This window comes from Budorcas taxicolor, chromosome 2 (genome assembly GCF_023091745.1).
Source record: "Budorcas taxicolor isolate Tak-1 chromosome 2, Takin1.1, whole genome shotgun sequence".
Taxonomy (NCBI): Eukaryota; Metazoa; Chordata; class Mammalia; order Artiodactyla; family Bovidae; genus Budorcas; species Budorcas taxicolor.
Window position 1 is genome coordinate 32,874,148 of NC_068911.1, and position 14,222 is coordinate 32,888,369.

Here is a 14,222-nt window from a genome sequence, read left to right on the forward strand (position 1 = left end):
AAGGAAGATTTTCTCCTCACCTAGCAACTGCCCAGCTAAATGAGAGACTGTCACAATTCAGCCAGTGAAAAGCCACTATACTTCAAACTTGCGGTTTCCTCCGATGGGTTCTCTGTTTATAACATCTTCTCTCAACTCTCCTTTCTCCTCTATCAAAGAACCTACCTCTCTTCTGTTCCATATATTTGCCAGTGGTTTGTCATAGATGGCATGTCCTGAATTGCCATTCTTTGCTATTCCCAAATAAACCTATCTTCCTGGTAAAAGTAACTGGCTGTTTTATTGTTTTAGGGCAACGGAAGCCAGACACAGTGCCACATGTTACATAATTCTGCATACATGAAATGTCCAGGATAGATCAATTGAAAGGGACAGAAAGGAGACTCGTGGTTGTCAGGCATGAGAAGGATGGCGGGATAGGCAGGGGATGGGTGGGCGGCGATGGGTATGGAGTTTCTCTCAGGGGTGATGAAAGTGTTCAGAATCACTGGTGATGGTTGTACAACCTTGTGAATACACCTAATGCCACTGGACTGTACACTTTAAACAAAAACTTCATATTCTGTGAATTATATCTCAATTCTTGTAGAAAGACCAGTAGCAGAAGGAAAGCGCTGAAAATGATACTTTGGTTTCATAATAAAACAAGGAATTAAAAAAAAGAAAGAAAAGAAAGGAAATCTCTTTCAGTTTCTGCACACTTCCTTCGTCTCCTCATCCATCCACCCAGAGAATTTTGTGTCTGTTTCCACCCAGTAAAAGGCCTGTGTCTGCCTTTTAATTTGGGGCCTTGGAGCCTGGCAGGTAAATCAGAAATGGGCCCCAAGTAAAAGGAGAGGAGTCCCATAGCCCCCCTGGGATCTGAGCCTCCCACAGTCCATGACTCACTTAACCGAGTAACAGCCTTCCTTCCTGTTTATCATCTGGGAGAAAAAATAAAATGGCACTTTTCTTTTTCCGACAATAGTTTATATAAGCCAACTTTGCAAACAATGGTTTCCTTAGCAACCTCTGACCCATTCTCTTCAGACACGAATTCCCTCCAGTTGGACTGTCCTTTTCCAGCGAATCTAAGTTTATCTCGAAATCTCACTTAAAACAGAAAAGTTGAGGTTTTCACAAATGGGCAAAGCATTGGCAGGAATGCCCAGGGCTGAGGGCTGAAGGCCAACAAGAACTAATGTTTTAGTTTATCTTTCCATGCTATTGTGAATTCTAACAGTGATGATTTGCTTTCAAAGTTCATCAATTTGGCATCTGATAGCAGTAAAAATTAAAAAGAAAAAAACAAAACGCATAATCCGAAATCACAGACAGGACAAATTAGGGAAAAATGGTTTTGGAAAATGTTGACTTGGGGAGTGACAACTGTAATGCATTGTTACCTGATTTTCCTTTGAACCCCGTGACAAGATGATCAGACCAGGGACCTCCCTTTCTAGAGAAAGACGCTGCCTGGAGCCTGGTCCCCCACCCCACCCCACCCCCGCATGGCACACACAGCCTACCTCTCAGCTCTGCTCATCTCACCAGGTTTCCCCAACCAACAGAAGAGCTCTGCTCACTCACCCAAAGGGTGTGTGTGCTTCTGATTCAGTCACTAAGTTGTGTCCGACTCCTTTGTAGCCCACCAGGCTCCTCTGTCCCGGGGATTTCCCAGTCAAGAATACTGGAGTTGGTTGCCATTTCCTACTCCAAGGGATCCTCCCAACCCAGAGATCAAACCTGTGTCTTGAATCTCCTGCATCAGCAGGCGGATTTACCACTAGTGCCAAGTGTGTGCTAAGTCGCTCCAGTTGTGCCTGACTCTTTGCGACCCCATGGATGGTAGCCCGCCAGTCTCCTCTGTCCACGGGGACTCTCCAGGCAAGAAGACTGGAGTGGGTTGCCATGCCCTCCTCCAGGGGATCTTCCCGACCCAGGGATTGAACACCTGTGTCTCTTATGTCTCCTGCACTGGTAGGTGGGTTCTTTACCACTAGCACCACCTGGGAAGCCCCCTAGTGCCAAGTAGAGTGACCAAATTCATTCATGTGCTGTGGACCAGCTGCCTGCCTCGTGCCCTCTCTCTCCAGACCAGGGCTGGCTTCCTGAGCAAGCAAAGCATACAGCCCAGGCCCTGTGCTCAGACGCCCACTCTCCACACTTTCCTGCATGCTCTGAGTCCCCGTCTTGAACCTTAATTTTTGAATGAGGGGCCCTGCATTTTCATTGTATACTGGGAGCCCCACTTTATGTAGCAGGTCCTGCTAGAGAGTCCTTTAATGCGGATGCTCGGGTGACTGGTGCAGATCAGAGTTAACACAAAACAAGGGCTGGCCAGCCATGGAGCCCCTCCCAGCAAGGAGACCCATCCCTGACTCTAGATTCAACTGACTCGGAGCCCCTTCCTACCGGAGCCTTAAACAGCCGGGTAACTGACCCTCCAAGACCATTTTGAGATTGACAGCCCACTTCTGCAAGAGCAGATCTGTTTCACATAACTGCGGCATTAACAGTAACAAGAGGCGGGGAAAAACAAGGGACTTCCCTGGCTGTCCAGAGGTTATGACTCTCTGCTCCCACTGCAGGGGGCATGGGTTCCCTCCCTGGTCTGGGAATTAAGATTTTGCAAGGCCGTGTGGTACATCCAAAAACAAAATAGCAAGAGGGGCCAGTGCCAAAGGACCAGGACCTGTTGCATGTGTTCTTTGTTAAAAATTCCTGGGCGCACAGGACCCAGTCTGCCCTTACTGTGTTACTCGGAGGGGTCTGTCCTGAGCAGAACAAGACCCGACCAACATCTTTCGCAGTGACGGGGCACCTCCCAGGGTGTGCAGAGGCGGTGTCTGCAGGGTGATCAGCAGCGCCCAGCAGCTGGCCAACTGTGCCTCAGTGGCCTTGGTGGCTCAACCCCACAACCCAGCCCAGTCACCACCCTGGGCTCCATCCATTCCCTGCTGTGCACTGGGATCTGAAAGGCCCTTCCTTTCCCGCGAAGCCTCTTCTGGGGTTTCGGGAAGGAAGTGAAGACAGAGAGAGGAAACCGCAAACCCTTATAACTCTAATAGCAGCGTCGCTTTTTGGTCCACGGCCCTCTCCTGGGGACACGCTGGTGCAGTTGGGGCGGGGGGTTGCAGAGGATGGGGGGTGGGGGGCTGCACCTGCTACATTTCATCCTGAAACCACCCCCCGGGGAGGGGAGGGTGTCATTCTCCCATTTTATAAGCAACACCGTAGCGGCTCTGCAAGATGAGGCCCAGGTGCTGAGAGGCCGGCGAAGCCAGGACAGGGACACGCGGGGTCTCTCTGACCTGGGGTCAGTCGTTTGTTTCTGCCGCGCTCGGACCAGAGGGGCCGTGGTGCCCATCTGGGTTGTGGGTCACTCTGCTGGCGGAGGCTCCCCTCTCAAGGACACCAGTGGGGCCAGGGCTGAGCCAGATCATCAGTCCCTGGGAACATTCTCTTACAGAGAAACCCAATGGGGAAGTGACTGTGGGACCATCCATCACCTTCTCTATCTCTGAAAAGCCAAGCTCTGCGCTTACAATCAAAAAGCCTCATGGGCTTCTCAGCTCAGAGATGACTTAACAGTTGGCAGTTTCCTTTTCCCGTTTGGGTCCCAAACTCTGCCTCCAGAATTTTCAAAGTGTTAGTCACTCAGTCGTGTCTGACTCTTTGTGACCCCATGGACTGTAGCCCACCAGGCTCCTCTGTCCATGGGATTTTCCAGGCAAGAAGACTGGAGTGGGTTGCCATGTCCTTTTCCAGGGGCTCTTCCCAACCCAGAGACTGAACCCGGGTCTCCCGCATTGCAGGCAGACCCTTTACTGACTGAGCCACCGGGGAAACCCAAAGACTAACTTTAAAGCCAGAATGAACACCTACTCTCTGCTATGCCCGACACCTGTCTCTTGGAGCCTGCCTGGAATGCTGGTGACCCACTGGCTCTCTTGTCCCCCAGACCGAGCTGGCAATAGCCGCAGGACCCTCAGATGCTAGCATGAGAACTTTGCCCGCTGTGATAACCACCCTGGGAGCCGATTACTCCCTGCTTAAACCTTCTGGGAACACTTACAGCCTGAGCACTGCAGAAAGGATTTAGGCAACAGAAAGAGGCATGTTTTTCCAATTAGTTATAAACCACCCATGTTGGAACATTTGCAAACCTGGCCGCTCGCTTCCACATTATCCAAGATACATCCTTCTTTCTTTCTCATTAGTATGTTCACAAGGTTTTTAAGCTGACTTGGTGCTCAAGGCCCATAACCATGAAATAGACAGGATGCTCGTGGCAAAATGCCTACACCAGAATACCAAGGTCCAAAGTCTCATCCTCCGTGAGCCGGGTAAGGAGGGAAAAGATGGAAATTAACCTCTACCTACAAGCATTCCCCACCTCGGGCGAGAAACACCCTTCAGTGCGTGCAATTACCTTTGTTTTAGATTTGGATATACATTTTACTACACACATATGTTTTTGAAGAAGATTTCCCTGGCTGACATTTCTCACCCCCTGCCAAGTCTGGTCTAGCCTGCCAAGGAGAGGAGACCAAGATCCCAAGCCATGAGGTCATTCTCCTTAAAGGGCCTTGTTGGAAAGGCAGGGAATGTGGGGAGAGCAGGGGAAATGCCATTCTCACGCCTACAAAGTGGGTCTCGCAATGGGCAGGGCAGCTCTGAGAGTAGGAAGTGAGAACAGCAGGAAATGTGTGTGATCATGGCCAGAGTGTCATGTCCGTCAGATATGAGCATGTCCATCAGATATGAGCTAACAAGGTCAGTCTGACTCCTGTTTTGCAGATGAGGAAACAGAGGCTAGAAGAGGTTGAGGGTCCCAGGCCACACACACCTTGAGCGGTGGTGGAGCTGGGCTCTGAAACCATATGGGGGAACCACTGACTGAAACTGCCTGCCCTGGCCAGGCCCCCTATTGACCACAGGCGTGAGTTATCTTAGACAGGGGGTCCTGGAAAGGAATGCAGAACTAACAAGCTACCACCAACCAGAAGAATTCAAAGAAGGTCACAAGGAAAGAGCAGATGCAAGTCCATGTCCTGCCAGCCTCCCGGAATCCTTCTCGGCTGAGTGAAGCACGTGCCACCAGGAAGGACCCTGAGCCAGAGTCATTGGCCAGAGACAGCCTGGAAACTAACCCAATTACCATACAACTCGAGACTGTGAGCCACATGGCAGAGCAGTTCTCCTGGGTTCCCTGACCCTCCTGCTCTCCGCCCGGGGCGCCCCTTCCCAATAAAGTCTCTTGCTTTGCCAGCACACGTGTGTCCTTGGACAATTCATTCCCAAGTGTTAGACAAGAGTCCACTCTCAGGCCCTGGAAGGGGATCCCCCTTCCTGCCATAAAACCATGTTGTCTCTCTTTAGAACCTGATTTAGCCTGTAAGCTGTTGCATTTGGAGGGTCCTTGTGATGGACAGAATTCTAAAGATGCCCAGTCCCAAGAATCCCACCATCACTGTGCACACATCTTCTCCCATCCAATCCAATGCTAATCTAGGCGTGGCTGTGAAGGGAATCTGGAGAGGTAATGAAAGTCTCAAATCAGCTGACCTTGAGACAGATGGGCCTGACCTTATTGTACAAACCCTTTAAAGTGGAGCCATGAGGACAAATGAGATCAGACTGGAAGCATGAGAAGAATCTGACACTGTTTGGGGCTTGAAGAATGGAGGGGGGTGCACGGCAAAGGATGAGGATGGCTCAGGAGCTAAGAGCAGGCCCTGACTCACAGCCAGGAAGGAGATGGGGATCTCATCCTGCAAACACAAGGAACTGGGTTCTGCCAAGAACCTGAGTGAGCTTGGAAATGGCTTCTTCCCACAGCCTTCTGAAAAGACCTCAGCCAGGTGATCTGATAGCAAAGACTCCGTGCTCCCAACACAGGGAGCCCTGGTTTGATTCCTGGTCAGAGAAATAGATCCTGTGCTAAGTCCCTCAGTCGTGCCTGACTCTTTGCAACCCTATAGACTGTAGCCCGGCAGGCTCCTCTGTCCGTGGGGACTCTCCAGGCAAGAATGCTGGAGTGGGTTGCCATGCCCTCCTCTAGGGGATCTTCACGACCCAGGGACTGAACCTGTGTCTCTTACATCTCCTGCATTGTAGGATTCTTTACCCACTCAGCCACCTGGGAAGCCCAACAAGATCCCACATGCTGCAACTAAGACTCAGCACAGCCAAATAAATAAATATTGAAAAAAAAAAAAAAAGGACCTCAGCCAGCCAACATCCTGACTTCAGCCTGGGCAGAAAACCAACCGTGCCGAGTCAGACAAGCTGCTGAGTCTCTTAGGAGCCACTGTGGTCCTTGCACGTGGTCTGAATAACAGTCCCAGCTGCCACAGCCGCCAAAGACCCCACATCCTCAGTGCCTCTCCGGGCCTCTGAGCTGCCCCTTCCAGCTTCCACGGGCCCTTAGAGCACCGTTCTTCTTGGCCAGAACCAGGTAAGTGGGGTGAGAAGAGGACTGCCCTTGAAACTAGAAGATGCTGTGCAAGTCTTGAGCCTCTCGGGTGCCTCATCTGCTTTAACTGCGGACCTCAGTGTCAGACAGACAGCCTACATCTGTGCCGCCCAAGGCCAACTGTAGCCACTAGCCGCAGACGGCTGTTAAAATTCAAATGCATGAAAATTAAGTAGAATTAAAAATTCAGTTGGGTGAGTTGGCTTGCTGGATAAAAATACAGGCTGCCCAGTAAAATTTGAATTGTCAGACAAATAGATCATTTTTTAGTATAACTGAGCCCCAAATACTGCATGGGATATACTTACACTAAAAGAAGGTTTTGTTTCTCATTCAAATTTAACTAGGCAGTCTTTTCTTTTTTTTCAAACTAATTATGTCAGAAGTTTTAGATCTACAGAAAAATCACAACAGCAGAGTTCCCACATACTTCACAGCCAGTTCCCTCCCTTATCACTTCTTACATTTATATGCCACATTTATTGCAATGAGTGCGCCACTGTTAATGTTATTATTAACTAAAGTGCATAGTCTGTTCAGACCGCCTTAGTTTTTTCCAAGCGTCTTTTTTCACTGTGCCACAATCCCATGACCCCCTGTTACGCTGAGTCATCAGGCCTCCTTAGGTTCCCCCCAGATTTAAGTAGCAACACGTGGTGTTGCTTGCCCTGGCCATGACGATTTCTCAAGCTTTTCTTGTTTTTTGTTTTTTTTTTGATGACCTGGACAGTTTTGAAAAATGCTTTGCAGAACGTCCCTCGACTGGGATTTGTCTGATGTTTTTCTCATGAGTTATACTGGGGGTTATAGGTTTGGGGGAGGAAGGTCACAGAGGTTGAGGGCAGAGTTCAACACAGAGCAAGGGCACGTGCTTGAGGTTTTTTCTTTTGGGAGGGGGGCTTGCTGCATCTTGCAGTGTGTGGGGATCTTAGTTCCCCAACCAGGGATCGAACCCACGCCCCCTGCAATGGAAGCACGGAATCCTAACCACTGGACCGCCAGGGAAGTCCCAAAGAGCGCGTGCTTTCAACGTGACTTACCACAGCTGATGCGGAGCTTGCCCCCCGGGTCGGGGTGTGCTTGTCAGGTTTCTCCACCTCCTATACCCTCCCCCTTGCCATGGCGTCACCACACACCGCCCATGCTTGAGGAGTGGGAGGCATCCTGTACTTTCATGTATTAAATGTGGCAGCCCTATCCGTGGCACCTGGCACATGTCAGGTGCTCCACAGCTACCGGAGGCTAGTGGCTGCCACAGCAGACAGCATCGAGTCAAAGCACCCAGGCCATCCAAACACAGGCTGTTCACATACCACCCCCACTATTGTTCGCTTAACATTTTCCTTTAATTAAGCTCACTTTAAAAAAAAGATGCATGCTCCAGAGCTCACTTGTGGCAACTACTGAGCTACATGCTAGAGCCTGTGCTCCGCAACAAGAGAAGCCACTGCAATGGGAAGCCCCCACTCGCTGCAACTAGAGAAGAGCCTGCATTGTGCCACAGTGAAGACCCAGCACAGCCAAAAACTTAAAAAAAAAAAAAAAATTTTTTTTAAAAGGAAACCAGATATCAGTACCCTAAAATTCCGTTGGTGGCAGCCCAGCACATCCAAGAACACCTGGAGGTGTCCGGCCCGGTTCCTCCCTGTTGCTTTCTCCATCCTCTGTTTCTCCTCCTCCTCAGGGAAGCAGGAGGGTGAGTGGCCCCCTTGGCTCTGGTCCTATGAGCTTTGGAGTTCTTCACTCGGCCTTCCTCTGGCCAAGGCCCAATTCTTCTGGACGTCAGGATATCCATCCGAGGAGGCAAAGGGCCCAGGGGTCAACGAGTGCCGGGGAAGCTCTGACTTCCGCCAGGTACCTCCAGGCCCGGAAGCTGGAGATCTGCAGCCGCTGCACGTGGTTGGTTACAAGACTCACTTGGAGAACTTTCTAAAGCTATTTTCCCGAGCCCCGGCCACGTGGATTCAAATGAAAGATGTGGGTAGACTGATATTCACAGCAGCACTATTTACAACAGCTAAGATATGGAATCAACCTAAATGTCCGTTGATAGATGAATGGCAAAAGATATCATATGTACATATATATGTATATATATTGTGAAGTCACTCAGTTGTGTCTGACTCTTTGCAACCCCATGGACGGTAGCCTACCAGGCTCCTCCATCTATGGGATTTTCCAGGCAAGAATACTGGAGTGGGTTGCCATTTCCTTCTCCAGGAGATCTTCCCGACCCAGGGATTGAACCCAGGTCTCCCGCGTTGCAGGCAGACTCTTTACTGTCTGAGTCACCAGGGAAGTCATCTATAAACATATTACTCAGCCATAAAAAGGAATGAAATAATGCCATTTGCAGCAACATGGATAAACCTAGAGACGATCATGCTAAGTGAAGGAAGTCAGAAAGAGAGAAAAATACCATATGACATCACTTACACGCGGAATCTAAAATATGAACCTATCTCCGAAAAAGATAGATAGACATAGAGAACAGACTTGCGGTTGCCAAGAGGAGAGTAGGGGACGAACGGATTGGGAGTTGGGGGTAAGCAGATGCAAACTATTAGATGCCGAATGGATCAACAGCCAGGCCCCACTGTATACGCGGAACTAGATTCGGTATCCTATGATAAACCTGAAGGAAAAGATTGTATTTGTGTATAACTGAGTCACCTTGCTGGATAGCAGGAATTAACACAATATGTAAATCAACTATACTTCGATTGAGTAAATAAATGAACAATGATGATGTGGGTGGAAACGAAGTTAAAAGCAGCCCCTTGGGGCTGATCATCAGCCATTTCAGACAGTCTCCTGAGGCTGCCGTGCTGAGGCCCAGGCTGGGCGGCTCTCTGAGAGAGTCGGCCCTAAAGACCCCAGGGCAAGGCAGGGCACTCCTTGTTTGAGGCAACTCCTTTTCCTCTTCCCTTCTGGTGGAAGCGAAGCTTAGTATTTTACTTCCAGGTGCTAGAGCCTCATTGTTCCTTCTTTATTCTTCTGTATCTTTCTTGCGTATCACATCTCTGGTCCCTGGGATCAGGCCCAGAGCTAGACTGCCTCCCCTCTGGGTTGCACCCATTGTATTTGGGGGAGATTAACTTGTTTGTTAATTTATTTGGAAAACTCAGCAGTGGCCACAGGACTGGAAAAGGTCAGTTTTCATTCCAACCCCAAAGAAAGGCAATGCAAAAGAATGCTCAAACTACCACACAACTGCACTCATCTCACATGCTAGTAAAGCAATGCTCAAAATTCTCCAAGCCAGGCTTCAGCAATACGTGAACCGTGAACTTCCAGATGATCAAGCTGGTTTTAGAAAAGGCAGAAGAACCAGACATCAAATTGCCAACATCCGCTGGATCATGGAAAAAGCAAGAGAGTTCCAGAAAAACATCTATTTCTGCTTTATTGACTATGCCAAAGCCTTTGACTGTGTGGATCCCAATAAACTGTGGAAAATTCTGAGAGAGATGGGAATACCAGACCACCTGACCGGCCTCTTGAGAAAACTATATGCAGGTAAGGAAGCAACAGTTAGAACTGGACATGGAACAACAGTCTGGTTCCAAATACGAAAAGGAGTACGTCAAGGCTGTATATTTAACTTGGCTTATTTAAACAAGGCTGCTTATCTAACTTATATGCAGAGTACATCATGAGAAACACTGGGCTGGAAGAAGCACAAGCTGGAATCAAGATTGCCGGGAGAAATATCAGTAACCTCAGATATGCAGATGACACCACCCTTATGGCAGAAAGTAAAAAGGAACTAAAAAGCCTGTTGATGAAAGTGAAAGAGGAGAGTGAAAAAGTTGGCTTAAAGCTCAACATTCAGAAAACGAAGATCATGGCATCCAGTCCCATCACTTCATGGGAAATAGATGGGGAAACAGTGGAAACAGTGTCAGACTTTATTTTGGGGGGCTCCAAAATCACTACAGATGGTGATTGCAGCCATGAAATTAAAAGACGCTTACTCCTTGGAAGGAAAGTTATGACCAACCTAGACAGCATATTAAAAAGCAGAGACATTACTTTGCCAACAAATGTCCATCTAGTCAAGGCTATGGTTTTTCCAGTAGTCATGTATGGATGTGAGAGTTGGACTGTGAAGAAAGCTGAGTGCCAAAGAATTGATGCTTTTGAACTGTGGTGTTGGAGAAGACTCTTGAGAGTCCCTTGGACTGCAAGGAGATCCAACCAGTCCATTCTAAAGATCAGTCCTGGGTGTTCATTGGAGGGACTGACGCTAAAGCTGAAACTCCAATACTTTGGCCACCTCATGCGAAGAGTTGACTCATTGGAAAAGACTCTGATGCTGGGAGGGGCTGGGGGCAGGAGGAGAAGGGGACGACAGAGGATGAGATGGTTGGATGGCATCACCGACTCGATGGACATGAGTTTGAGTGAACTCCGGGAGGTTGTGATGGACAAGGAGGCCTGGTGTGCTGCGATTCATGGGGCCTCAAAGAGTTGGACACGACTGAGCCACTGAACTGAACTGAACTTGTTTGTTGGGATCCACAGGCTCACAGATGGAGAGGAATCGCTTTCAGGATGAATTCCATCCAGACCTGCCCCCCCGCCCCCCACCAGCCAGACCCAGATGATTTAGATAATGACATTTAGCTGAGATGTAAGACTGAGTTGTGCTGTATATGGGATGGGGCTTCCCAGGTGGCGCTAGTGGTAAAGAACCTGCCTGCCAAAGTAGGAGACGAAAGAGAGGAAAGTTCAATCCCTGTCGGGAAGAGCCCCTGGAGGAGGACATAGCAACCCACTCCAGTATTCTTCCCTGGAGAACCCCATGGATGGAGGAGTCTGGCAGGCTACAGTCATAGGGTTGCAAAGAGTCAGACATTACTGAAATGACTTAGCCTGCACGCACATAAATGGGATGAGACCTTCGGAGCCTTGGAACCAGGTGAGTGTATTTTGCATTTGGGACAGACCTGCATCTTTAGGGGGCAGAGAACACTGGATAGGCTGAAGGCCTTATGCCAAAGGTGTCTACATTCTAGTCCCTGGAACCTGTAAATATGTTACCTTACACGGCAAAGGAGGCTTTGTAGGTGTGACTAGAAACAGGGAGATTACGTAGTGAGCCTAATCTAGTCACGGGAGTCCTTAAGAGCCGGGAAACTTCTTGGGCGGTAAGAAGGAGCAATGATGGGGAGGGAGAGACAACCGCGAGACTTTTCACATCCTCGGAGCCTGGACCTTCTCAGGAAGCGCTTGGTGACGGACCAGTGAAGCGAATATTTTTTTGAGCACCTGGATTCTCTAACGGCCATGCAGACAAGTGGCTTCACCTCTCTGACCCCAAACTCTCCTTTTCTACAGATGACAGAAACAAGGCTCAGAGAGGTGAAGCAACTCACCTAAGGTCACCCAGTAAATAAAGAGCAGGGCTGAGATTCAGAAGAGGGACCGCGAGAACCCATCTGGTTGCCAAACCCTACGCCGCCCCCATATCCCGCCGCTGTGGGCGAAACTCCCCGGGGTGGAAAGCCAGGAAGCTTATGGCCAGGTGTGTTCCTTTGTTTCCTTCCCTGGCTTTCCATCCTGGTCGCTGGCTGGCAGACCGTTTCTGACGGAACAGGGCAGTTCTGCCGGGGACCGACCAGCAGGGGGCGCCAGCACCCAAATGTAAAGACCCAGCGGTCCCAGAGGGTCTGATTTTCTCAGAATGGAGGTCCTGGTCCCCTCCCCCACAGAGAGGCACGGCCACCCAACTGGCCCGTCTCGGCCACCGCCTGCTGGCCACATGTCCTTGGGCAGAGAACTCCATCTCCTTGGCAGCAGCTTTCCCGGGACGGGGCGGGGCGGGGCGGGGCGGGGCGGGGCGGGGCGGGGAGGGGAGGGGAAGCCGCTCCCCGAGGCCGTTGACACAGGAAATAAAATAACAGGCTCCTAACCCTTGCTTGAATTTGCATTCTTTATCAGGAGATGCTTAATGGTTCTTGCAGGACTATCATTTCAGATTCTGCCCAAACCACATGAATCTTTTATTTTGACTCAGCTGTCTCTCTCCTTTTGCTCCAGTCTCCTTTTCACCAAGTCTTCCCTATTTGTACTTCAGTAGGCTCTCCAACGTTCTGGCGGGCGCGCTCGGGCTGATTATAAATTACCCGTGCCGGTTTGATTCAAGAGGCAGCCTGCAAGGGGGCTCCTTGGGTGTGGGGAGCTCTTGAGTGTCAATTCAGAACACGGTGTCTTTGCATGTCTATTTCCTCCGTCTTCCTACTTGAAAAACCAGCCTTTCATGGAACACGCACTGACTGCCCGTGTGTGTTGTGCATGGACAGACGGATACCAAAGACAGTCACATCACTGGAGGCCCCTTTGATGGGGACAGAGATACTGACAGACCTTTTGGAGCAATTTCTGTGCCTGTCTGTAGATCTGTGCAAGGAAAGGGCTTCTATTCGGGTTCCCACGCTCTTCTGGGGTCTCATTCACTCTACAGACTGGTCTCCAAGCCCAAAGTCAGACACGCGAGGGCAGGGCCGGGACTGCCCAGGTGTGGCTAAGCCCCTCTCTGCCTCAGCAGGCAGGGACCCCCAAAAGTGGTCCTTTGCACTGGCTCCAAGATGTCTGCTAAATGTAGGTCACTGTGGCCGAAGATGCGTGTTTCCCTCTCAACGTGACACACGGGGGCAGCTGCTGAGTGAGCCTGGCCTGTGGCCCGAGGCTTAATGACCCCGGGTCCTAGTCCATTTGGTGACCAACATTTCTCAGGGCCTCGCAGTCACGGCTCGATCCCCGAGGTGGGAAGGCGATTCTGTCCATGGCATGTCCTCTGCATTGTTTTCCTCCTCACCATTAAATCACTTACAGCAGGCCACGAGACAAAATGCTTGACTTTTTTCATGTGGTCTTTCCTTCTTCCTGCTTCACCTGATGCATAAGAATTTTGTGGTAAAACTACAGCTTTACAAGAATATGCAACAGAAAGATTTAGGGAACTCAGTGATCCAAAACCAGCTAAATGAGCTGGGTTTTTTGTTTTTTTTTTTTCTTCTCTCTCTTCTTTTTTTCTTCTAATGTAAAGCAGTTCCAAGAAAAGTGAAGTCACAGCCCAGGGTGCTTATTTTCAGTTCTTAGAAAAGAGCCAATTTCAAAAGGGAAGCTTTGCAGCCGGAGCACACAGCCTGCCCTTGTCTGGTGAGGGGAGCTTACTGATAAACCAGCTTTGATTTGGCATCAGAAAACTAAAACCCCCACCCGAGATGCGTCTTCATCTGGTGATGTCAAGGAGGAAACAGGAGGCGAAACAGTGAGAGTTCTTAATATTCTGGCAGACCGCAAGAGCTCAGCTAACAGCTAAGACGCCGAGAGGGCCCAGGGCCAGCTCCGAGCCCCTGGGGAGCCATCAGCGTCTGCAGGGACTTGTCGGAAAGACACGGGCACCCTCGTCTCCCCACCTCCCACACTCTTAAGGTAGTTCACTGCCAGGCGGCCCTATTGGCCCAATCAGCGATTTTTCATTCAGGCGTTTGTTACCAGAAGTTAGGTGAGGACAGAGCAGGCAGGATATGGTTCTTAGCAGCCTGGGTTGGTCCTGGAGCAGAAGAGCCGGCTTCAGATAGAAGAGCCTGACCTCAGCAGGGCAGACTTCAGTTTAAGGGCTTAGGGAGGCTACCGTACAACCAGCTCCAGGGTTACTATCGGGAAATCCAGGCTAATTGTGGAACAAACGGTTGGCCCAAGAATCCTATGACAGAGATGGCGTGGACAACATCAGAATGCAATGTCAGTG

General features: G+C 49.9%; 1 protein-coding gene across 1 annotated transcript in view; it reads left to right on the top strand.

The window, feature by feature from the left end:
- Positions 1-4,084, top strand: part of LOC128060070 (uncharacterized) — a 188,897-nt gene extending 184,813 nt beyond the window's left edge. Inside the window, exons 71-72 of the mRNA XM_052652297.1 lie at positions 2,765-2,883; positions 3,944-4,084. Coding sequence (XP_052508257.1) covers positions 2,765-2,883; positions 3,944-4,084 — 260 coding nt within the window. The remainder of the gene's footprint in view (positions 1-2,764; positions 2,884-3,943) is intronic.
- The last annotated feature ends 10,138 nt before the right edge of the window (positions 4,085-14,222 follow it).